The sequence below is a fragment of the Mirounga leonina genome, unplaced genomic scaffold, assembly GCF_011800145.1.
Source record: "Mirounga leonina isolate KUSES-001 unplaced genomic scaffold, KU_Mleo_1.0 Mir_173, whole genome shotgun sequence".
NCBI classification, from domain to species: Eukaryota; Metazoa; Chordata; class Mammalia; order Carnivora; family Phocidae; genus Mirounga; species Mirounga leonina.
In genome coordinates, this window is record NW_023270447.1 from 80,074,746 (window position 1) to 80,097,615 (window position 22,870).

Sequence of the window (22,870 nt, forward strand, 5' to 3'; positions counted from 1 at the left end):
CCAGGCCCTGCGATTGGTAAGCTCACGGTCCAGTGCTGGAGCCAAGTGTAATTAGAAACTCGAGGTGCAGGGCACAACGACAGAAGCAGGTACAACGCACAAAAAGCACTGAGGAGGACACCCAAGCCATTCTGGGGCGCAGAGAAGGGGTAAGGGAGCTCCTTGTTGCCAAATCATCCGGTGTGAGGTCGACGGAGCAAGTCTTTCATGCCACACTAAGGCCCCTCGGCCTCTACTGTAAGCGGGAGGGAAGCAATAAAGAGAATTAAGCGGGGGAAACAACATATCCAATGAGCACTAGACAACAGGCCTGCTCTGCAGCAATGGGGACAGATGTGAAGAGGCCCCCATCAGAGATGGGGGTGCCGCGAGGAGAAAGCCATCACAGCAGCCAAAGTGGGAGCCAGGTCCGACCACAGACTCTCCTCTGCCCATCTGACTGGAAAATGGTATCTTACATACTGTGGCCTTTGCCTCCCCCGTCCCCCCTGCTAGGCAGAACTGAAAAGGACGGTACTGGAGGTGAACAGGACAGGTTACAGCAGGACTCTGGTCAGGGCTGAGGAACTTCTGAGCAGTGGGAGTGACCACACTCAGTCATGACTCTTAATACATAAGGGATCCTTAAGACACAGTCATGGACAAAGGTAAACAGAGATGGAAAAGGGGCTCAAATATTTGCAAAATATACCAATGGTTCTACATTTAAGGTATTATTGGAGCAAATGGGGGATATCCCAAATCAGCATTTGCAAAGGTGTTGGAAGGATTCACCTGAATTTCAGGGCCTTCTGTGAGCAAGCAACTTTTTCTCTGCTACTCAAATCTGGCTCTAATAAGGGGCCCAAGACAGCCAACAGCACCCAGCTGACTATATTCTGGTAGTAGTCCACAATCTTTCTTAAAAGGCATCATTATTCTACAAAGCCCCATAAATAAAACTCTCCAAATCACTGGACTTGTATACATAAAGAAACCAAGAATTCAGGGCGCCTGGGTGGCTCAGTTATTAAGCATCTGCCTTCGGCTCAGGTCATGATCCCAGGGTCCTGGGATCGAGCCCCACATTGGGCTCCCTGCTCGGCGGGAAGCCTACTTCTCCCTCTCCCACTCCCCCTGCTCGTGTTCCCTCTCTAGCTGCCTCTCTCTCTCTCTCTCTCTCGTCAAATAAAAAAAAAGAAGAAACCAAGAATTCAATTTTCATAAACTGAGTAAAGAAAAAAAAGTCTTCTAAAACAGAAGCTATGAGCTGAAATAAAATGAATTTCAAGTTGTAGTGGAAACAAGAAAAAAATAAGTGTGCGTTTTTGATGGTCACAGCCAATCTTTTCTGGGAATTCGTAAGACTGGTAGCACATATTCTAATGTTAAGACAATGTATGACTAGAGCAGGAATAAATAAAATACTCTATTTTTGCTTCTAGTCAGAATGGGATATTTATGAGCTCACGAGTTCAGGGTTTGTCACATATAGGCCTGTACCAAAATGGTTAAAAAAAAAAAATCTCCAACTAATGGATTTCAATTTAATCATTTGAGATGATGCCAAGAAAGTAGCAGCCTTCTTAGGACTGCTTCCTAATAAAAGGTGAATTATGTTGCTTAAATCATTCGCTTTAGTTAATCATTTAAAATCTATCAGACAGAAATTTCGAGTGGTTTACATGTGCAGGTTCTGACAATCAGAAACATTTGTTCTGACTCATAAACATTTGTCGAAGTAAGTCTAGAAATCTGTCAACAATTATGTCAGAGTGTTACAGTAATTATAAATTATCCTAAGCATTCTAATGCAGCTTTAGGTTGGATAAAGAAACTTGACATAAACACACTGGATTTCAATTCCTCCCCATATACACTGTTAACTATTAATCAAATAGTTCTAAATTCTACCTGAAGATATCCAACTGAAACGACTTTGGAAAGTCTGTATAGTTTTTTATTTTTTTTTATTTTTTATTTTTTAATGATTTTATTTATTTATTTGACAGAGAGAGAGAGAGAGAGAGACAGCGAGAGAGGGAACACAAGCAGGGGGGAGTAGAAGAGGGAGAAGCAGACTTCCCGCAGAGCAGGGAGCCCGATGCAGGGCTCAATCCCAGGACCCTGGGATCATGACCTGAGCCGAAGGCAGACGCTTAACGACTGAGCCACCAAGGCGCCCCTAGAAAGTCTGTATAGTTCTTTAAAAAAAGCACCACGATCTGCCCGCTCTCCCAGCTGTGCCTCACACCATTTTGCTACTTGGCTCCCTGTCATCATTTGTTAATATTGACTCATATTCTCATATCCCATATCCTTCTCATATGCATACATGTGGTGTGTGTTTTTTTTTTAAAGGCCCTAGAAATAATGGGCTATGCTTTCCTTAAAATCATTCTAATTATTCTGTTTATTCCTTTTTTTAATTCATTTCCCCCCTCGATTTCAGTTGCTGAAAAAGTATGTGCATACAGGTATATGAATATATGAACCGTGTTGTGTATTAGTCTGAAAGGCTGTGGCAGGGGAGCCATAGAGAGTAAGAAGTTTAGGGAAGTTACATAAGCCTGGGGCAAGGTTTCTCAACCTCGACTACTGACATTTAGGGTGTACAATTCTTTGGTGCTGTTCTGCGCATTGTAGGGTGTTTGACAGCATCCCCGTCCCCTACTTACCAGATGTCAGCAGCGCTCCCACTCCCCCATCCCCTATATGGCAACCACCCAAGTCGCCAGACATGGCCAAATGTCCCCAGGGGTAGGAGGTAGTGGTAAACCCCTCCCAGTGGAGAACCACCCGTCTAGGGGTTTACAATTTATAAAGTGCTTTCACATCCACTTAGATTATTATCTTATCCTAAGCCTCATCAAAACCATGTAGGGACTAGCACCCCAAGTGTGCAGATGAAGAGGGGCATCTGGCTGGGTCAGTAGGTAGAGCATATGACTCCTGACCTCAGGCTCCTGAGTCTGGAGCCCCACACTGGGCATGGAGCTTACTTTAAAAAAAAAAAAAAAAAAAAGGCAACCAATTTCCTACAGACTAGGAAATTGAGGCTCAGAGAGAGCCAGTAACTGTCCCAAGCCCATTTGGCTCTTCACTAGCCCACGCTGCTTCTCCAGCTAAAGGCCCTCAGCTTCCTCACTCTTAAGTTTATGAATTCATGGGGGTTATTCGACTGGGGTCTTCCAAGGCAACAATGGGCCATCACATCCACCAAAAGCAAACCCATTAACAGGTCACCCAATGAGAAACTCCATGAACAGACACAAATATAATTTCAAAGTTGGCAAAAAGCTTCAAAGATTTTCACCTTAAAGTGCTAACCTGCTAAATAACAAAACTAGACCTAATATACTCATTTGAAGATTATTCATAATCCTCAACTACAAGAACCAAATGGACTCCATAAAGAACTTAAAAAAATTTTTTTTAAGATTTTCTTTTTAAGTAACCTCTACAGCCAACATGGGGCTCAAACTTACAACCCCGAGATCAAGAGTCTCATGATCCACCAACTGAGTAGCCAAGCACCCCTAAATAATGTTTTTTTTTTTAAACAGAAACTGTTCTTATGTGTTTATGTGCTTACATTATAAAACCAGCAAAGTTAATGATCCTCTCCACCTAGCATCACCATCACTCCCAAGAGATAATTTGGATTAAGTTTATCATTCCATTTATATAAATGGGATCACACATCATGCATGATTTTTTTTTTTTAAGATTTTATTTTTATTTGAGAGAGAGAGAATAAGAGACAGAGAGCACGAGAGGGAAGAGGGTCAGAGGGAGAAGCAGACCCCCTGCTGAGCAGGGAGCCCGATGCGGAACTCGATCCAGGGACTCCAGGATCATGACCTGAGCCGAAGGCAGTCGCTTAACCAACTGAGCCACCCAGGCGCCCCCATGCATGATGTTTTACAACTTGCTTTTCTCACTTTATAATTATCAAGGACACCATTCTGTAACAGTACATCTTTTTTTCTAAGATTTACTTATTATTTGAGAGAGAGAGAGTGTGTGCACGCGAGAGAGAACATGAGCAGGAGCAGAGGGAAAGAGAGAGAGAGGGAGAATCCCAAGCAGATTACCCACTGCATGCGGAGCCCTACAAGGGATTGATCCCATGACCGTGAGACCATGACCTAAGCCGAAATCAAGAGGCGGACACTTAACCAACTGAGCCACCCAGGCGCCCCGACAGCACATGTCTTTCAAAAGCTTTTTACTGAAATACAACATATAGGTAGGAAGCTGCACAATCAGGTGTACCACAGGATGTATTTTCAGACTAAAAACACCCAAGATACCAGCACCCAGAGTAAGGCACGGAAGATTACCAACATCCTCAGAAGCCTGTCTTGGGCTCCCTTATTCAAAGCTCTCCATCCGAGGGCAATCATATTCTGACTTCTGTAAGTATAGTTTTGCCTGTTTCTAAACTTCTATAAATGGAATCACACAGTGAGTATGTTAGTCTAACACTGTGAACAGTTGTAGGTCGTTCATTATCACTGCCAAAGAGTACTCCGTCACATCAGTGTACCACAATTTACTTATCCATTCTCTGCTAATGGGCATTTGGGTAGTTTCCAGTCGGGGCTATTCTGAACAGTGTTCTATGAACATTTCAGTGAGAGTCACCTGGTGAACACATGGGTGCGCGTCTGCTGGGTAGATACCTAGGCATGAAATCGTTGTGTCACAGGGTATATACCTATGGTTAGCTTTAGTAGATACTGCCAGTTTTCCAAAGTGGTTCACCGATTAATACTCCCATAGGCAGTCTGAGGCTTCTGGTTGCCTTTATCCTCACCAGCACGGGGTATTTTTCATCTTTCCGGTTTTAAATAACTCTTGGGGGTATAATTTCTGTAGAATAAACTGCAGCCACTTGCAGTGTTGACAAGCGTATATACCTGTGACACCACCACTCCAATCGTGAGACAGAACACGGCTGTCAGCTCTAGAACTTTCCTTATGTCCCTTTGCAGTCCACGCTTCCCTCCACCCTTTGCCCCAGGCAACCACTTCTCTACTTTGTCATTACAGATTGGTTTGCATTTTCTAGAATTTTACATACAAATGGCATCATATAAATGGAATACAGTAGGGGTGCCTGGCTGACTCCGTTGGTAGAGCACGCGACTCTTAATTTCAGGGTTGTGAGTTCAAGCCCCACATTGGGCGCTGAGCCTACTTTAAAAAAAAAAAAACTTTTTTTAATGAAATACAGTATACACTCTTATATGTCTAGCTCGTTACTCAACATAATGATTGTGAAATGTATAGATATTGTTGTATGTATTAGTATTTGCTCCTTTTATTAATGAATAGCCCACTTTATGGACAGTCTGTATTTTGTTTATCCATTCACCTGTTGATGGACTTCGGGGTTCTTCCCAGTTTGGGGGCATTATGAGCAAAGCTGCTATGAATATTCATATATAAGACTTGATGTGAACAAATGTTTTCGTTTCTCTTGGGGGGTAAATACCTACGAGAATGACTAGATGGTATATTTATAAAAAACTACCGAACAGTTTTACAAATGGTTGTACTATTCTACAACCCCACCAACAGCTCCCCAGGACTCCAGCTGCTCCACATCCTAGTAGACTTTAGTGTGGTCAGTCTTTTTAACTATTTAATGGGTGTGGAGGGGTATTCGCATGATGACTGAATTTTGCATTTCCCTAATGACCAATGATACTGAACATCCTTTCATGTGCTTCTTTGCCATTAGTATAATTTCTTTTGTGAAGAATCTTATCAAACATTTTACCCATTTTTTTTTTTTTTAAGATTTTATTTATCTGAGAGAGAGAACATGAGCAGGGAGAAGGGGTAGAAGGAGAGGGAGAAGCAGACTCCCCGCTGAGCAGGGAGCCAGACTCGGGTTCCATCCCAGGATATTGGGATCATGACCTGAGCTGAAGGCAAATGCTTAACCCACTGAGCCACCCAGGTGCCCTTACCCATTTTCTCAAATGGGTGGTTTGTCTTCTTATCATTAAATTTAAGAGTTCTTTATTTTTTTATAAGATTTTATTTATTTGAGAGAGAAAGAGAGAACATGCATGAGAGAGCACAAGGGGGTTGAGGGGTGGGGGGAAGGGCAGAAGCAGAGGAAGAATGAGACTCCCCGCTGAGCAGGGAGCCTGACGCAGGGCTTGATCCCAGGATCCTGGGATCACGACCTGAGCGCAAGGCAGATGCTCAACCGACTGAGCCACCCAGGTGCCCCAAGAGTTCCTTATTTATTATGGAACAAGTCCTTTGTCAGATATATGTACTGCAAATATTTTCTCCCATTCTGTGGCTTGCCTTTTTGTGCTTTTAATGGTGTCTTTCAAAGAGCAGAAGTTTTAGATTTTGATCAAACCCCGTGTATCAATTTTTTTCTTTGTGACTTTTGTTGTGACCTAAGAAATCTTTTCTGAACTCAAGGTCACAGAGATTTTTCTCCTATGTTTTCTTCTGGAGTTTTACAGTTTTAGCTTTTACATTTAGGTCTGTAATTCTTTTGAGTTAATTTTTATGCACGATAATGAAGCTCACTTTTTTTTCTCTATGTGGATACCCAGCTATTCTAGCACAATTTGTTGGAAAGATTTTCCATTCCCCGTTAAACTGCCTTGGCATCTTTGACTAACTATTGACTATTTCTGGACACCAATCTAGATGTGTCTCCCTTCTCCAATACCACTGTCTCATTTACTGTAGCTTTACAGTAAGTCTTGATGTCAGGTAATGTTACTTTTCCAACTTTATTTTTCATTTTAAAAACTGCTCTGGTGACTTTGGATTGTTTACACTTGAATACAGATTTAAAAAGCAGCTTCTCGGGATGCCTGGGTGGCTCAGTTGGTTAAGCGTCTGCCTTCGGCTCAGGTCATGATCTCAGGGTCCTGGGATAGAGCCCCGCATCGGGCTTCCTGCTCGGCGGGAAGCCTGCTTCTCCCACTCCCCCTACTTGTGTTCCCTCTCTGTCTCTCTCTTGTCAGATTAATAAAATCTTAAAAAATAAAAATAAAAATAAAAAGCAGCTTCTCAATTTCTATAAATATCTCTGAGCATTATTTTTCTTGCTAGAAAAAGAGAGAGAATATAAACTTCCTCACTAAGTTGCTAGGAGGGTAAAAGGGGATAATATGTTAGTGTACCAAGTACGGTGGTGGCAGATACCAGGCATTCACTTAAAGTTAGCTTCCTCTCTCTTTCCCTCTCTTGGTCTTTAAGTAAACAAGATCCAATCTAGCAATGCCCTCACATTTTACTAGTGGGTCAATGGCCACAGTAAAAATATTACCACACCAAAAAGACTTTTATAAGTAAATATTTGTATTTTCACTTGGATTCAATACTGAAATGCACTTGCCAGAGAAAGCAATTCAGCATATTTGCTAATAAACTGTTTCAGGCCACATTTCAGGAAAGCATGAAACCACAGCCAGAACAAAAATTTAAATATGTTTGCAAGTTCCGTATCGTGCCTAATTACATTATTCTGTAATACTAACACAAAATTCTCCTCTAGCAAGATCACAATGTTCCATTATTCATATTGCTGCCGCAAATGGAAAGAGTATTTTTGGTCTCAGAAACTGTTCAGAAATACATATAACAAACAAAATATGGCTACTAATTCAACAATTAACGTACTAATTTGAAACCAGAAACCTATAAACAGCCAAAAACCTTTGAAGTATTTTAGTTTAGCCTAAGTGATATCACTCTATGAAATGGAGACAGATCAGTTTGCAAACTCAGGCTACCAAAAGGCAATTTTGGTGAGCCACCAATACTCTGTGGTAACCCACATTTATCAGATGAACTGAAATTTAAAGACAAACAATAATTTGCTTTCTTTTTCCATGACCTTATTCAATGGCCTCTTCTCGTATAGTATTTTTTTTGACACGAAAATGGCCTTCACAATTAATTTAACTACCCTTGATTGATTATTGGATGAATACACAAAATCTGCTGGTTAATTCTAAGGCAGGTCACCTGCTAAGTCATTTACTGTCCTACTTTCTTAACAAGGAAGAAACAAGGCAAACCCTTTCTTTTCATGAAAATGAACGCGTGGCAAAGCAATTTCATCTCGGTTGAATGAGCTGCATATATCCAGTGACCTATCCCAAGACGTACCAGAAATTAATAAACTGCAAAACGTTCCTTGGGCTCCCCTCCTGCCTCTCCTGTTTGTCAAGGGCAACACCATTCTCCACTCATATCGATGTGGCATCATCCCCACTCCTCCCGCTTGTGAGCATTTCAAGTTCCGTAAGTAGGACCGCTGCACAGCGCCACGACGTATCTCTCCATTCCACTCCTCTGTCCCCATCTTAGTTTTGGTTTCCTCTAATCAGATCACCTCATCTTCAGCATGAATTTGCAGTCACACACTATCAATCTCCCTGCCTCCATCTTGGTCCTTTCTAATTCATTCTCCTCGTGCTAATTCAGTGATCTTTCTGAAGTCAGAAATCCAACCATGTCACTCTTCACCTTCACATCCCATGGTTTTTCTCAATGCTACCCAAAGAGTTGCCACACAACCCAGCAATTCCACCCCTAGATACATACATACCCAAGAGAAATGAAAACAGGCCTCCACATAAAAACTTGTATATTTGATCACAGCAGCATTATTCGTAATAGCCAAAAAGTACAAACAACTGGGTGCCTGGGTGACTCAGTTGGCTACGCATCTGCCTTCGGCTCAGGTCATGATCCTAGGGTCCTGGGATCTGCCCTACCCCCCCCCCCCCCGCTCATGCTCTCTCTCACAAAAATAAATATATTTTTTTAAGATTTTATTTATTTATCTGACAGAGAGAGACACAGCGAGAGAGCGAACACAAGCAGGGGAAGGGGCAGAGGGAGAAGCAGGCTTCCCGCAGAGCAGGGAGCCCGATGCGGGGCTCGATCCCAGGACCCTGGGATCATGACCTTAGCCGAAGGCAGACGCTTAACAACTGAGCCACCCAGGTGCCCCAAAATAAATAAAATCTTAAAAAAAAAAAAAAACACTACAAACAACCTAAATGTCCATCAACTAGTAAATGGATAAACAAAATGTGGTATATCCATATCATAGTATTCTACGGTAACAGAATAAATGGTATTAATACTAACAGTATTAATATAAATCATTAATATAAATAGCATTAAAAACTAATAAATAGTATTCTATTTGTTAATACATGTCAATACTACCCAAAACAATCTACAAATTCAGTGCAATCCTTACCAAAATCCCACGATAGGGGGCCTGGGTGGCTCAGTTGGTTAGGTGTCCGACTCTTGGTTTCAGCTCAGGTCATGATCTCAGCATCATAGGATCAAATCCAGCATTGGGCTCCCTAGGTCTACTTGGAATTCTCTCTCTCCCTCTCCCTCTGCCTCTCCCCTTGCTCTCTCTCTCTCTCTCAAATAAATAAATGAAACATGTATCTGATAAGGGGTTAATATCCAGAATATAGAGAGAACTCCTAAAACACAACAATAAACCAAGTCAAAAATGGACAAAGGACTTGAACAGACATTTCTCCAAAGAAGATATACAAATCGCCAGTGAGCACATGAAAAGATGTTCAACATCACTAATCATTAGGGAAATGCAAATCGAAACTACAATGAGATACTAGCTTATACCCATTAGGATGGCTACTATCAAAAAAAGGCATGAAGGAAGTAACAATTGTTGGTGAGGACTCTGGTGCACTCCAGGTGGGAATGTAAAATGGTCCAGCTGCTGCGGAAAACAGTGTGGCAGAGCCTCAAAACGTTAAAAGTAGATTTACAATATGATCCAACAATGCCACTTCTGGGTATGTATCCAAAAGAACTGGAGGCAAGGTCTCCAAAAGACCGGTGTCTACCCATGTTCATAGCAGCATTATTCACAGTAGTGTCCATCCACCCACAGGTGAATGAATAAGCAAAATGTGTTACAAACACACATACACACACAATGGAATCTTACTCAGATTTAAAAAGGAGGAAATTCTGATATATGCTACACACTTATGAACCTTGAGGGCATTACCCAAAGTGAAATAAGTCCGTTTCAAAAAGACAAGGACTGTAGGATTCTACTTCCAGGAGGTACTTAGAGAAGTCAAAATCAGAGAGACAGAAAGTAGATCAGAGGTTGCCAGTGGCTGGGGGAGGGCAGGGGGCCAGGAATGGGAAGTTAGTGTTAAATGGGTACAGAGTTTCAGTTTTACAAGTTCAGATGGTAAATTCTGTTATGTGTATTTTATCACAAAAAAAAACTGGGGAAAAAAGGGGGAAATACCCCATAAGGCTATAAGGCTTAAATGTGATAATGTATATAAAATGGAAAATGCCAGTATCTGGGAACACACACTAAGTGCTCGATAAATGGCAGCCACTATCAGCATTCCCTGCAGAAGCCAAAGCCTCTCTGTCCTCTGGGACCCCACCTGGACAGTTTCCAAGGCCTAGAATGCAGTCCTCTACCTGGTCCACCTACTAAATGCCTACATATTCTCCAAGGTGGAACTCCAATGTCACCACCTTCTTTGCACATTCCTCCAGAAGGTAAGCCCCTCCAGGGTAAGGCTGGTGCCGATTATCTGTACACTGCACCCCCCAGACTTTCCACAATGCCTGGCATTAAATTTGGGGGGGGGGGAGCATACATTAATGATTACTATTACATATATAAACTGGAATACTGATTATCCGGCTTCCATACTACCCACAGCAGCAAGATAAAAGCAAATGTGGTAATTATTTTAACTTATGACTGCTATCTTTCATTCACATGCCTGCAGCTAATATTTATCAAGTATAGGTAATATCCTAATTGCTCTATAGAGACTATCTCATTTTATCCTTACTTGTAACAACCCCCTGAGGAATATACTACCATTCTATAAATGAGGAAACTGAGGCACAGAGAGGTGCTTCTTTCTTTCTTCCTTTCTTTTTCATTCATTCATTCATTCATTCAAGTAAACTCTACGCCCCACGTGGGGCTCAAACTCAGGACCCCGAGATGAAGAGTCGCACACTCTACCAACTGAGCCAGGGAAAAGAAAAGGAAAGGACCGTGAACGTCCCAGAGTCCACTGAATGCATCACACTCTAGGGCGGCTTCCCAATGCTCACACCTTGCACTTTTCCTTGTTACCAAGAAAATGAAAAACCCTGCTGTGCTGAATATACCTGGCTTGCAGAGACAGCCTTTTTCAGGACAGCCTTTTCCACAGCCTTGGGCAAACCCTGCCCCAACCATGACATCTCCTTCCCCTCTTTTGGATCTTCTGGCCAATTCACAAGTTAGTAAGACCAGATATTCTGGACTCTGGCCTCCCAGTGGGAGCGAAATGCAGGGGAAAGGGACACAGTCCATTGTACAACTTTGCAAGTCACTTAGGGATCCCAGGACCTCTGTATGAATCCAGGAAGTACTGGGATCAGATTTTCCTCCAAGCCTCCTCGGGCAAATCTGCAACCCTGAGGCCCTGGCCAATGTCACACAGACATTGACTTGGTCATGAGGTCACAGCCGGCCAGCATGGACATCCAGCGTTCAAGAGGGAGTTATAACAAGGCTCTGAGGACAATGGCAGTGCTTCCATGACCCACACTTGCAGGGCTTAGAAATTCTCAAATCACAGGGAAGCACCTCCCGAAGTCTCATAGTGGGTTTTTCTCATCTCCTGGAATCTTATTTTCCAGGGAAACAGAAAACAGATATAACCGCCCATCCAGTCCAGAGTGACAAGCACAAGCTGAGGGCACCAGCTCTGTCCCAGAGCTTTTAAGCCCTCTATTTTGGCAAGATACCTTGCCTTCTATTCTCATTAACAAGAGGGTGTAATTTATTCCTGTGGGTACACACAAGACAAATTACTCCATATGTACAAGGAAAATGAACGGCACAGTCCGTGAACTGAGTGCAGAAAGAAAACCAGGGCATTCAATAAATCTGATAAAACTTAAAAATACACCCATAAAATTAGCAAAAAACCATTAATGACGCATTCACATAAAAACTAACGGAACATGCCATTCGTAAAATGTAACATTCTTCACTCCTTTTTAATTTCCTGCAATAAGGCTTTGGCACTACCACTTAACCAACATCACCCTCTACTTGTTTAAATACAAAAGTGCTCTCTGGTTCATGTTTCTTAGCCGATTACTCCCAAACATTCCTAATGCTACTTTATTATGAAGATCTACTGACAATAACTTACATCCCCAGATGAAATAAAAAGTTGGTACAAGCCCCAAGATTACAGGGACACATGATCAAACATGTGAACTGGCAGAAATTCACATGAAATCTACCTGACTTGACTTTTTAATTTAAATGCTAGTTCATTCGGTTAATAAATACACACTGAAGAGCAAATACGGGCAGAGAATGTAGTCTGCAAAATTCTCAGCAATACATGTCATTCATTTAACAGCAATTATGGTATGCCGCCTCTATGCCAGGGGTTAGGGGATCAACAGTGAACAAAAAAGGTCTCTGGGTCTCATGAGTTCACATTCTAGTGAGGGCAGACAATCAAGTAAAGAAACTGCAGGGCGCCTGGGTGGCTCAGATGGTTAAGCGTCTGCCTTCGGCTCAGGTCATGATCCTGGGGTGCTGGGATCGAGTCCCGCATCGGGCTCCCTGCTCAGCAGGGAGCCTGTTTCTCCCTCTGCCTCTGCCTCTCTCTCTCTCAGACTCTTATGAATGAATAAATAAATAAATAATCTAAAAAAAAGAAAGAAATCACAAATTTCAGAGGGTGCCATGTGCTATTAAAAATTAGTGATGTGGGGCGCCTGGGTGGCTCAGTCGTTAAGTGCCTACCTTCGGCTCAGGTCATGATCCCAGGGTCCTGGGATCGAGCCCCGCATCAGGCTCCCTGCTCCACGGGAAGCCTGCTTCTCCCTCTTCCACTCCCCCTGCTTGTGTTCCCTCTCTCGCTTATCTCTCTCTGTCAATAAATAAAATCTTAAAAAAAAAACATTAGTGATGTGATGGAGAATAAACAGAACACCTAGGAACTTATTCAATGCTAACAAGTTTATTTTAAAAAAAGATACATTAAGCTCAAACTTTATGGAGGAACTAGGCAATGCATATGAGTAGCAGGAATAAGAACACAGGCCAAAGAGAAGGGTAAAAGTGTGACGGGGGAAAGGAAAGGAAAGGCACAGGAGCTGAAAGAGAGAAACAGATGTGTAAGAACAATGGCCTATTGTGTCTATTACAGGGAGGCATGTGTTTTGTTTTGTTTTGTTTTGTTTGATTCATGGGCTCGATATATTAGGTCAAACCGTATTAGAAACCACCTATCCTACCATGCTCCTATTACACACAAAATAAATAGATATTTTAAAACCAAAATTAATGAGGGAAATACAAATGCTTTTCTTATGACAGTGAAGGGCAGGGAAAAGGTACTTATGAATAAATGTAGTTCTTTCTACAGGATAAAACCACAGAATTTTCTGTTTAGACATTGCTCAAGCTTCAGAGCAAGCAAGAGATCCGTGAACAGCAGTTTTTTTAAAGAACTACTGTCTGAGTACAAGCTTATATGCTCTTTAACTCGGCTGTACTACATCTAGGTTAAACATGAGCAATGAAAATAGTCATTTTTCAGCAAACCATTGTGAAAAGAACAAAAACCCTTCAGGTTTGGGGCGCCTGGGTGGCTCAGTTGGTTAAGCGCCTGCCTTCGGCTCAGGTCATGATCCCAGGGTCCTGGAATCGAGCCCCGCGTCGGGCTCCCTGCTTGGCGGGAAGCCTGCTTCTCCCTCTCCCACTCCCCCTGCTAGTGTTCCCTCTCTCTCTGTCTCTGTCAAATAAATAAATAAAATCTTAAAAAAAAAAAAAAAAAAGAACCTTCAGGTTTAAGGCAGCCAACCAGAGAAGCGCTCACAAAGGGAGCTGTCCATCCACCTTGGCTTCCCTTCAGTCTCTGTCAAGCCAGAGCATGAAATTACCAATACAGAGCTGAAAGCCTGCATTGGCCCCTCTTCCCCGCCTACATCTCCTACAAAACCTCTATCTTCTGGCGGGCGGCCACTCTGAGTCTCCACCTCCATTCTCAAAGACCAGGCAGCAAGCAGCCCAGGAGGTTTGAAGAGTCCCATAACCTCACTGCCAATACGCTCACTACAGAGTGTGCTCCCCTTCACCGTCTCAAAGACCTCTAAGACTACAGGCTCCCCGAGTAACTCTTCTGTGCTTCAGTGCTCTTATGCCCTTCTCTAAGTCCATTACTAAAGGGACAACGCCCTCCAAATCTGAACTCAGCTTGTCCCACAAAATTAAAACTCCCTACTCAACTTCATTATCACTCTCAAACCATTCAATCATGTAAGCAGAAGAGCAACCAAAATCATGATCACTGTTCTCATTGGTCTTCCTCCTGCCATCCCCCATGATCAGTTTCTAGTCTTTCCCTACTTCGTGTAAATGAGGTGCACATACCCCCCTCCAGTTTTATGTCCAAGTTCCCTTCACTGAATCACCCCTTAACCACATTCTAACCTTGGAGTCATCTTTGTAAGAAACGGAATGATGCAAAGTTAACCAGATGGAGAGAAAGATGAAGAAAATAGCATTTATTGAGTTCCTATTATGAACTTGGCACTGTTCTAGCCTAGGAGGTGGGAATTACTATCTCCATTTGATAAATGGGGCCCAAAGTTGGATGTTTCTCAAATACACCCATTCGTCTCTGGTCTAACAGAGCAGGCTTTCATCACTTCACATTCACAGCACCACTGGCCTTCTCGACTCCTGACCTGTTCTGTATAAAACACTGCCAGAACAACCATACCAAAATTCCATTTATATCACATCAATTCCCTGTTGAGGGAAGTGAAATGCCTTCTGCTTCTCTATCTGCCCACGGACTGGCCCACAATTCAATAAATATCTGTTGCTTAAAACCATGCCATGAGGGGCGTCTGGGTGGCTCAGTCGTTAAGCGTCTGCCTTGGGCTCGGGTCATGTCCTGGGATCAAGCCCCACATCGGGCTCCCTGCTCGGCAGGAAGCCTGCTTCTCCCTCTCCCACTCCCCCTGCTTGTGTTCCCTCTCTCGCTGTGTCTCTCTCTGTCAAATAAATAAAATATTAAAAAAAAAAAAAAATCCCATGATTCCCCACCAGCTCAGACCTAATGAGCCCGAGAAGCAGAAAGTGATAGGTGTTTAGGACAGCCATGTTGAATACGCACCATGAATCTGAAAAAGCCAAAGGCAACTCAAGAGCCATTAAGATAAAGTGGAATTTCTCTAAGACATTTTACAATTCTGACCCCACCCAAACCAGCCTTCTTCAGGGAGTAAGGGCAATGGATTTAGAATGCCTGGGTTCTTTTTTTTTTTTTTTTTAAAGATTTATTTATTTATTTATTTGAGACAGAGAGAATGAGAGAGAGAGAGCACATGAGAGGGGGGAGGGTCAGAGGCAGAAGCAGGCTCCCTGCCGAGCAGGGAGCCCGATGCGGGACTCGATCCCGGGACTCCAGGATCATGACCTGAGCCGAAGGCAGTCGCTCAACCAACTGAGCCACCCAGGCGCCCTAGAATGCCTGGGTTCTAACCCCTGCTCCTCCATGTCTAGCTTCTTAACCTCTCCATGCTTCAATCTCCTGCCCTACAAAAGTTCAGCTGGGCCTCTGTTCCAGTCTTCCCACCCTCCCTGACTATCCAAGTCCAAGTCATTCCCCAAAGGTCAGATGAAGGCCCATTTTCCTTGCAAACTCTCACTGGATGACCTCAGCCCATCACCACACTGACTGGATTTATAACAGCTCTACAAGAGAAGGAGCCTGAATCACTCACTTCAACTTTTATCTGTAATCATGTATCGCTGTGCCTCATTTAATTATTTCCCCTGTGTATACCCCTCCCCTACCAATGTCCCACTCACAAATGACAGCCACGCTACTCCCTCAGGTGATCCTCAGTGGCACAGTATTAATATCAACAATTATTATGACCACCATTTGCTGACTATGTAAGTGCCAAGCACTGTGCTCAGTTTCCTATGTATTTTACTATCCTTCAATCTTCCTAATCCTTTTAGGTAAATCTGTCTTTCTATCCCCATTTCACAGTGACGGAAGAGAGGCTACCCAAAGCTACAAAGCTAGTGAGGACAGGGGTGAAGAGCAAGAGTGATGACTTCAAACTCAGCCGTCTGCCTCCCACTCTTAACTACTGCCATCGTGTTGCTTAGTACTTACTAATACCGACATGTTCAATCTTCTCTCCTAAATGTGAGCTGTTTACAATAAGAAAAACTGTATTCCTTGGCTCATTTACAGAATAACCCATTCTTAATAAGTGATTCATACCCAAGCCTTTACTTAAACTAACTCGTAATCCTAACAACTCTGTGAGATAATAATTACTATTGTCAATTTACAAATGAGGAAACGGAGGAAGGGGTTCAACAACTTGCCCCAAATCACACAGCTGGTAAATGAATTCAAGGGTGAAGGGACAGCTGTGATCAAGTAAGTACTCCTATTAACTCCTTCTCAACAATTTTTATTAAGCACAAGAAAACCGAGACAGGGCTTGGGGATACAGCAGTGTCACCAGAACTCTGCTCTCATGGTGCTTACAATCTTCATTCTTTTCCAACACCCGTCATTCAATGGGCACAATCCTAAATCCTCTTAAATACTCATTTTCCATACAAAAATATCAAATTTGGTAAGAATTAGTATCAAAGGGGCGCCTGGGTGGCTCAGTTGGTTAAGCAGCTGCCTTCGGCTCAGGTCGTGGTCCCGGGGTCTTGGGATCGAGCCCGGCATCGGGCTCCCTGCTCGGTGGGAAGCCTGCTTCTCCCTCTCCCTCTGTCTGCCGCTCTGCCTACTTATGCTCTCTATCTCTGTTAAATAAATTAAAAAAAAAAAAAATCTTAAAAAAAAAAGAATTAGTATTAAAGAAAAAGCATGGGACTCGAAGCCAGAAAACCTGAGTTATATTTCCAACTTTGCCATTTATGAGCAACTTTGTCACTTACTCGACCCTGGACAAATCCGTTCACCTGACTCTCAATTTCACGACCTGTATGAGATAATGTATTGAGTTGCACACCTAGCACAGTGCCTGGCACTTAGTATACGCTCAATAAATGAGCTTCCATCTTTCCCCTCCCCTCCGGGCAGGGACTTCATAATCTGTGTCGTCACTGAGCACGTGCTAAAAGGCTCCGCGGAGTTACACCAAGGACCAGAAAGTCTCCAGTCTCTTACTTCTCAGGGCAATTCTCATTCCAGATCACTAGGTCTCCAATTTCAGGCGGCAGACTACTCTGATGCCAGTAAATCGGGTTACGACTCGGGGATGACAGAGACGCTCGTTAGAGCCTGGCAGTGTCTACATGACCTTCTTTAGAAGGCACTCGTTTCAGCTGGCGAGCACTGTGACCCCTGACCGGGCTCCACGCCCCCTGCGGGCAATGTGGCACCGGGGAAGAGAATGACCAGCCTCTGGCACGAGGTTGTGCCCTGCAGACCGCTTTCTACTCGAGGAGCTCCGCACCTCTCCTGCCACCTGCCAGCCCCCCCCCCCGCCCCCGGAACTGCGACTCCTCCCCTCCCACCTCGCGCAGGGGCCCAGGCTCCGCCGGCCCGTGCCCCCGCCCCCGCCGCCGCCGCCCAAGTGACCTCCCGCCCGGTTCGGGCAGCTCGCCCTGGCCCGAGGGGCTGGATCAGGGCGGTCGGCCTGACCTCCCCCGGAGCCTCCCTTCCGCCCGCCTGGCCAGCGGGGTCTGGGGCCGGCCGCTCGGCTCCCGCCGGGGCCTGCCAGGGGCGAGAAGCCCCTTACCTATCTTCACGACCGCATCCGCCATGCACCGGTCCCACTTCCTGCCGAGCTCTGAATCCGACATGTTCCCCACCCGCAGCTCCCGCTTTTCTTAAGGTCGGGCCCCCCGCTCCGACTCCAGGCAAGTCTCGCGAGAGCCGGTCGCGGGTTCCAGGCCCGGAAGGCCGGCCCCGGCCTGCCAGATATCGCGAGATGATCTGAATGCTTCCGCCCTTTCCGTTTTTTGTTTTTTTTCTTTTCCAGTTGGTCGTCGGGGTGACGGGTTGCCTGAAGGCCCGAGGTGACCCTGACCTTGGAGCCACGCCTACCTGAGTGCTGCGAGGCTGACAGGCTTCCCAGGCGGCACCCAGAACCCTGTCGGGAAGGCCCTGCCTCCGCACCGGCTCCCGACGTTGGCCCTGGAAATTCCCAGGGCAAGTGAGGGCACAGCTCTTGATTCATTCATTCACGTACTCACTTCACTGTTTCTGCTCCCTCATTCACTCCCGCCTGCACCACTACCACGGAAACTGCTCTGGCAAAGGTCACCTAGGCCAGATCAAAGGGATGCTTTGGAACCTCTACACAGCGCGGGACACAACTAGGTCCTCCTTCCTGGTCCTCCTTGTCTCCTCCTCCTCTTTATTCATCCGACTCCCGGGACACAGCCTTTCCTAGTTCTGCTCCCGACTCTCATCCTTCCAGGGTTGCTTTTTCTCTGCCAGCTACTTAAAGATTGTGGGTTCCAAGGAGTCCACCAATCCCCTTTTCCCTCTACATACTCTCCCTGAGTAATTGCAACCACTTTCAACTTCTATCTCCAGATCAAACGTCTGCCTCAAGCCTCCTGTTCATAATTCAGCCTCCTTAGTGGTGGCGTTGATTTTAGCCTTCCTTCCCCATTTGCATCCCCCATTCTACCAACAGATACAAATTTGACCATATTAATCCTGATTAGAAGCTGTCAATGAGGGGCGCCTGGGTGGCTCAGTCGGTTAGGCGGCTGCCTTTGGCTCGGGTCATGATCCTGGGGTCTTGGGATCGGGCCCCACCTCTGGCTCGGCGGAGAGCCTGCTTCTCCCTCCCCCTCTGCCTGCCACTCTGCCTACTTGTGTTCTCTCTCTCTCTCTCTGTCAAATGAATAAATAAAATCTTAAAAAAAAAAAAAAAAAGAAGCTGTCAATGACTTCCATCCACTTGTGGAATATATATCCAAGACTCAAGGAGTTCATTCTAGGAAGCCTACACTAATATACCTTAGAGCCCCCCTTCATCCACTAATAGAGGGCAGAGCCCCCTCTATCTTCTTATTGTCCAAGTAGCTTGGGTACCCCATAGAATTCTCTACATTCTATTAGAACATCTCTCTTTTTTTTAAGATTTTTTATTTATTTATTTGACAGAGAGAGACACGGCGAGAGAGGGAACAGAAGCAGGGCGAGTGGGAGAGGGAGAAGCAGGCTTCCCGCAGAGCAGGGAGCCGATGCGGGGCTCGATCCCAGGACCCTGGGATCATGACCTGAGCCGAATGCAGGCGCTTAACGACTGAGCCACCCAGGTGCCCCTAGAACATCTCTTTATAGATGTTTGTATCTGCCAGTAAAACTAGAAGCTCATTATGGGCCTGAGCTGCCCCTTCTTCATCTGCACACTCCCTGTTCAGAGTGCAATGCCTTGGACAGTAAGATCTTCTATGAAGTGCTTGTTGAACTGAATTGAATTCATTCACCCATTAATTTATTCATTTATTCTTGGCAACTTTAACAGTAGAACTGCTATACCGGTCCTTGCCATGACAGAGCCCCTTCCTTCAGGAAGGCTTCCTTCCATGACCACCCTTCTTCTAGTTCTCATCTGAGCTACATATCAGATTGTATTGTAATTCTTTGTGTATCTCTTGGATGTGACTGGGAGCTCTTTGAGAACGAGGACTGTGCCATTTTTGTGTCCCCAGTGACTAGCAGAGAGCCTGGTATATATTGGATTCTCAATAAATGCTTTTTGAATGGATGTAAGAATGAATGAATGTATAAATGAATGATTGATTGAATGAATTAGAGAAAAAAATTCTCTCAGGGCACCTGGCTGGCTCAGTCAGTAAAGCCTGGGACTCTTGATCTCAGGGTCATGAGTTCAAGCCCCGAGCTGGGTGTGGAGCCGACTTAAAAAAAAACTAAAACTAAAACCACTGTTCTAGAGGTAGAGCATTTGTGTGAGAAAAAAAAAACAAAACTAACTTCACTAAATACCTATGATGTGTCACAAATAGCACCAGGCATCTCATATAATTCCATTTATCCTCACAGCAGGTTGAAATTAGTATCTTCACTTTCACAAATTTGGAAACCGAGTCTCTGAGAAGTTGTATGGAAGATGCACAAGGCTCTGCATTGTGTAGATTTAGAAACTGACAGAGGCATTTTTATTGGATTCAAGAGAGTTGTAAACTTTTGCAGAAGGCAGAGAGCAACTTACAAAAGCAATCAGAGGCAGATGGTATAGCATGAATTCTGGAGCCAGGCTGTCTGGGTTTAGATCCCAGCTTTGCCATTTCCTAGCCTTGTATCTATTTTTCTCTCTTTCTGTGGTTCCTTTCCCAACACAAGGTTTTGTTCACTGCTGTATCCCCACTGCTAGAAAGTATTGGTATGAACTCATGGTATTTAATAGAGATAAATATAAATATATGCGTATGTATTTCCTGATCCTATCTGAGGAGAGGGTCTAAAACAATGACACCGGGCACCTAGGGGCTCAGTTGGTTAAGTGTCCAACTCTTGATCTCAGTCCAGGTCTTGATCTCAGGGTTCTGAGTTCAAGCCCCATGTTGGGCTCCACACTGGGTGTGGAACCTATAAATAAATAAATAAATAAACAAACAAACAAACAAATAAAAGCAACTACACATCAGTAGCAATAAGCAAGCCTGGCTCTTGGCTTCTAAATACCAGGACTCCTTAGAAACATGACCAAGACTCCAGGGCTGGAGCAGTAAAAATACAAGATGAATGTGTTCTTTTTTTTTTTTTTATAGATTTTATTTATTTATTTGACAGAGAGAGACACGGCGAAAGAGGGAACACAAGCAGGGGGAGTGGGAGAGGGAGAAGCAGGCCTCCCACCGAGCAGGGAGCCTGATGCGGGGCTCGATTCCAGGACCCTGGGACCATGACCTGAGCCGAAGGCAGACGCTTAACGACTGAGCCACCCAGGCGCCCCAAGACGAATGTGTTCTTGTGTCACAAACACAAAGTAAGGAAGTCTTCAAAGGTTAACAATGTCATGTCAAAATGTATAACTCCAAACTGCCTAAGGTAGTGCTTGGTTCCTAATTGGAACTCTTTGTGTAAGTCACTGTTATCACGGCTGGGACTTCTTCCAACTGTATGGAACAAGTTTCACAAAGATGAAGTTTGCACTTCAAATGGGTAAAGACAGAATCTTGTAATAAAGCAATTTCACAGCAAGAGAGCTAGCATCTTTTTACACTGAATAGAAGAAAAATGAAAGAGTGAAAACTGTCACTTAAGTAGTCTAGATGTCCCCCTCAACCGGTTACTCAGCTAAACATAAGCTCTTTGTTTAGTTTACTAGGTTGTAAATCCAGCTTCATTAACAACACAGATTAGAATATTTTATAGCACAGCACCTGCATAAATAAAGGTCTTTTAGATTCCAGGAGGGTTTTTTTTTTTTTTCAATTTCCCTTCAATTAAAAGTGAATTCCTTTCTTAAAAGGAGATATACATTTTTTTGTTTCATATCTCCTTTCCCCAGAGGGTCTTAGCTGGTTTCACCCCTTTAGCAGTGTGTCCAGAGTCAAACAGCTACTAAGTAGCTTCTTTGTCTGGTTCTAAAGCCCAGGTGCTCCTCCCCCCATATTTTACATGTGTATATGTGAAATGTAACAAGCCTACAGAAAAGTGCTAAAAGTCTAAGTACAGCATAACAAATAAATTGTTATGAAATGAGCATTACTAGCGTCTCAGAAGCCCACACCTGAGTGAGTCCTTTGCCCAATCACATCCTTTCCCTCCCTGCAAGTATAACCACTATCCTGAGCTTCATGTTACTCATTTCCTTGCTTTTCTTTAAGCATTGTTACCTGATCACACATCCTTAAATAATATGGTTTAATTTTGCCTAGTTTTGGGGAATCGGAGGGGTAGATGAACCATGAGAGACGATGGACTCTGAAAAACAAACTGAGAGTTCTAGAGGGGAGGGGGGTGGGAGGATGGGTTAGCCTGGTGGTGGGTATTGAGGAGGGCACATTCTGCATGGAGCACTGGGTGTTATGCACAAACAATGAATCATGGAACACTTCATCTAAAACTAATGATGTAATGTATGGGGATTAACATAAGAATAAAAAAAAAATTTGCCTAGTTTTGAACTTTATATAAATGGAATCGTACAGTTTCTATTTATGGTATTTGGCTTCTTTTGTTCATTATTATGCTTTAAGAGTCACTCGCGTTGTATGTATAATTCATCCTGGTTTCATTGCTATACAGTACTCCATTATATTCTACCCATAATGTGTTTACTTATTCTACTGTCCATGGATATTTGAGTTGTTTCCATTTGGGGATTATTACCAACAAGGCTTCTCATTCTTTTACACGTATCCTGATGCACGTTGGCATGCATTTTTATAGCATATGTAACCAAAAATGGCAATAGGACATGCTCACCTTCAGCTTCACTAGATACTGACAACTTTATCCTAAAGTGATTGTACCAGTTTACATCCTCACCAGCAGTGTTCATACATTTTTGTTACTCCACATCCTCCCCAACAGTTGATTTTTAATTACACTCTAAAATTGTTGCCAATCTGATCGATGTGTCATGGCATCTCATTAAGATAATCCTCGCTTCTTCGAGTGTTTATACTACTCAATCATATGTTCTGAATCCATTATACAGCAGGAGTAGGGGATTCAAATGGAACCTCAGCATGTGACCTTATTTGGAAAGAGGGTCATGGCAGATGGTATTAGTTAAGATTAGATCATACTGGAATAAGGGGAACCCTAAATCCAAAATGACCGGTGTC

The 22,870-nt window shown here is 43.8% G+C and overlaps 1 protein-coding gene across 1 annotated transcript in view; it reads right to left on the reverse strand.

Moving 5' to 3' along the window:
• The window catches only part of MICOS10 (mitochondrial contact site and cristae organizing system subunit 10), a 31,171-nt gene extending 13,193 nt beyond the window's left edge, over positions 1–17,978 (reverse strand). Inside the window, exon 1 of the mRNA XM_035019619.1 lies at positions 17,830–17,978. Coding sequence (XP_034875510.1) covers positions 17,830–17,893 — 64 coding nt within the window. The 5' untranslated portion in view covers positions 17,894–17,978. The remainder of the gene's footprint in view (positions 1–17,829) is intronic.
• Between the last annotated feature and the right edge of the window lie 4,892 nt (positions 17,979–22,870).